The sequence below is a fragment of the Danio aesculapii genome, chromosome 13, assembly GCF_903798145.1.
Source record: "Danio aesculapii chromosome 13, fDanAes4.1, whole genome shotgun sequence".
Taxonomy (NCBI): Eukaryota; Metazoa; Chordata; class Actinopteri; order Cypriniformes; family Danionidae; genus Danio; species Danio aesculapii.
The window spans coordinates 23,947,107-23,949,606 of record NC_079447.1 but is presented as its reverse complement, the minus strand read 5'-3'; the positions used below and the strand labels follow the sequence as shown (position 1 = coordinate 23,949,606).

At 31.7% G+C, this 2,500-nt stretch overlaps 1 protein-coding gene across 1 annotated transcript in view; it reads left to right on the top strand.

The window, feature by feature from the left end:
• Positions 1-2,500, top strand: part of parga (poly (ADP-ribose) glycohydrolase a) — a 61,398-nt gene that overhangs the window by 52,834 nt on the left and 6,064 nt on the right. The window contains exons 14-16 of the mRNA XM_056470986.1: positions 829-907; positions 1,216-1,324; positions 1,567-1,672. Coding sequence (XP_056326961.1) covers positions 829-907; positions 1,216-1,324; positions 1,567-1,672 — 294 coding nt within the window. The remainder of the gene's footprint in view (positions 1-828; positions 908-1,215; positions 1,325-1,566; positions 1,673-2,500) is intronic.

Sequence of the window (2,500 nt, the reverse complement as noted above, 5' to 3'; positions counted from 1 at the left end):
AAAAACTGGCTGGGAGGATAAAATGGATGAGAGAGAGAAAAAACTGAGTAATAGGAAAATGTTGAATTTTTTTTAAAGGTTTTGAGTTCCCTCGCAAAACTGTGGTTCCACAAACTCTTCCTGTTCACTTCATACACGTCAACCCTCTAGTTTTTGCTGGGATTCGGCTGTATTTTACCATTATATCTCACTATCATCCTATAATTAAGTATTTTCCCATATTTCTCCCATATTTTTAATCTTGAAAACACGTCGAAATTAAAATAAGAATGTCTGCATTCACTTTCTTTCCATTAAGCTTTGCCTTGATCATCGACCTTCATATGCAACCTCTGAATCAGCGAATGCATGTGGAAGCGCTGACTGACGGATGTGCTCCGTATAAAAACCGATCCCAGATCAGTTTCTGTACACACCATTTAAAGATGAGCTAAAGTGCAGGACACTTTGGGATTGAGTTTTGTTTAAACAGACAAATACACTTAATAATATGTAAACATGTCCGTCCTGTGTGTTTTATTTTAAACACAAATAATTTTCTCTTAAATGAGCACAAACAGTTTCTAAAGTAATGGAATGCCTTCATTATAGATCTGTGCGTTCTTAAAGTGACACCTCTGTTGTCAAACAAAACAAAACAAGAGATTCAGTTGCTGCTCTTCACTTGTTTGATAACAGAGGTGTCACTTTTAAGGTGTTTAAATGGCAAGTTATTTATTGTTGTTATTATTATTGTTGTTGTTATTGTTAGAGATATTTATATATAATTTATTATACACAATTTAACATTATGTTTGCTGTTTTTTGTTTTGTGTTTGATTTGTTTAGGCACAGAGCAATACAGTAAGTATTCTGGCTATGCAGAGAGCTTCAAATGGGAAGACAACCATAAAGATAAGATACCCAGGTAAGAACAATTATGGAAGGGATAACTGATGATAGTAGCTTTGAAATATAATATAATATAATATAATATAATATAATATAATATAATATAATATAATATAATATAATATAATATAATATAATATAATATAATATAATATAATATAATGCAACCAAGACTTAAATGGCATATTGATTCTTGATTGCATTTTGGTCATAAATGTGCAGACAGTAAAAATAAATTTTTATTATTATTATTATTATTATTATTATTATTGCAGACAGTTAAAATGTGTAATTTATTTAAATTTATTTTTCTTCTATTCTCAGAGATGGTTGGCAGCGAAGGTGCACGGAGATTGTGGCCATGGATGCGCTACACTACAGGAATTTCATGGATCAGTTTCAACCTGAGAAAATGACCCGAGAGCTAAACAAGGTCAGCAGGGAAAACATGCTTCAAAAAGTCTTCAAGCAAATATTGTTCAACGTTTTACACTGATAACATAAAATAGCAGATCCTTGACCTCTGTCAAGCTCTATCGGCCATTAAATCTCTTAACCTTGTCAGTCTGTGTTGTTTAGAAGAGTTAATGAGGCACGGCATGAGTCTTGTTATTAGCAGAGATTAGCTTGTATCTGTTTCACCATTTCACCATTGAGGGTGTTTCTTGTTTTTAGGCATATTGTGGTTTCATGCGGCCTGGTGTGAACCCTCTGAATCTCTCTGCTGTTGCCACTGGGAACTGGGGATGCGGTGCGTTTGGAGGAGACACAAGACTCAAAGGTACGTTCAGATCGGAATAGAAAATAAAACCATCATGTGTGCATGAACAATTTTTCTTATATCTATGCTAGAAACTGGACTAGTACTGTTATTTCAGCTGATAAGTATTGTCTTGTACTGGTAGATGTTGAAAATCTGCATTGTTTTATTTGAATTAATAAAGTCTAAAGAATTCAAAAGGACTTTAAAACTACATTTGTCAAATATATATATATATATATATATATATATATATATATATATATATATATATATATATATATATATATATATATATTGGCAAACATAAATAGAGATAAAAATGAAATATTAAATGTTATATGTCTTTACTGAGTAATCAGCTATTTTGTAGGAGGATGGTCAAAATAAGACTTAACAAAATGAGATTCAAGTCAAATTATAGCAGTTGGTTCTCAGAAGGAATTGCTAATGGGGATAAAATGACTTTGAAAAGACGACAGAAGACATTGTTATTATTTTTACCAGATGTACATCTATTAGTAAAATCTGCTGATGTTAGCAATTGTGACAATGGTGACAGTTCAAAAATAAAAATCTGAAGGACAATATTCTTTTGAATACATATTTTTATGATACAGTTATGTCCTGTTCTATGGTTAATTTACACAGATATAGGCAACTGTAGTCTATCTGTCTGTCTGTCTGCCTGCCTGCCTGCCTGCTAGTCTGTCTGTCTGTCTGTCTATCTATCATTCTATCTATCGTTCTATCTAATAAATGTCATGTCAAAAAAAGGATTAGAAGTATATTCTTCATTTAATGCCATTCATTACAGCAAACAATATTTTTAATAACATCAAATTTCCA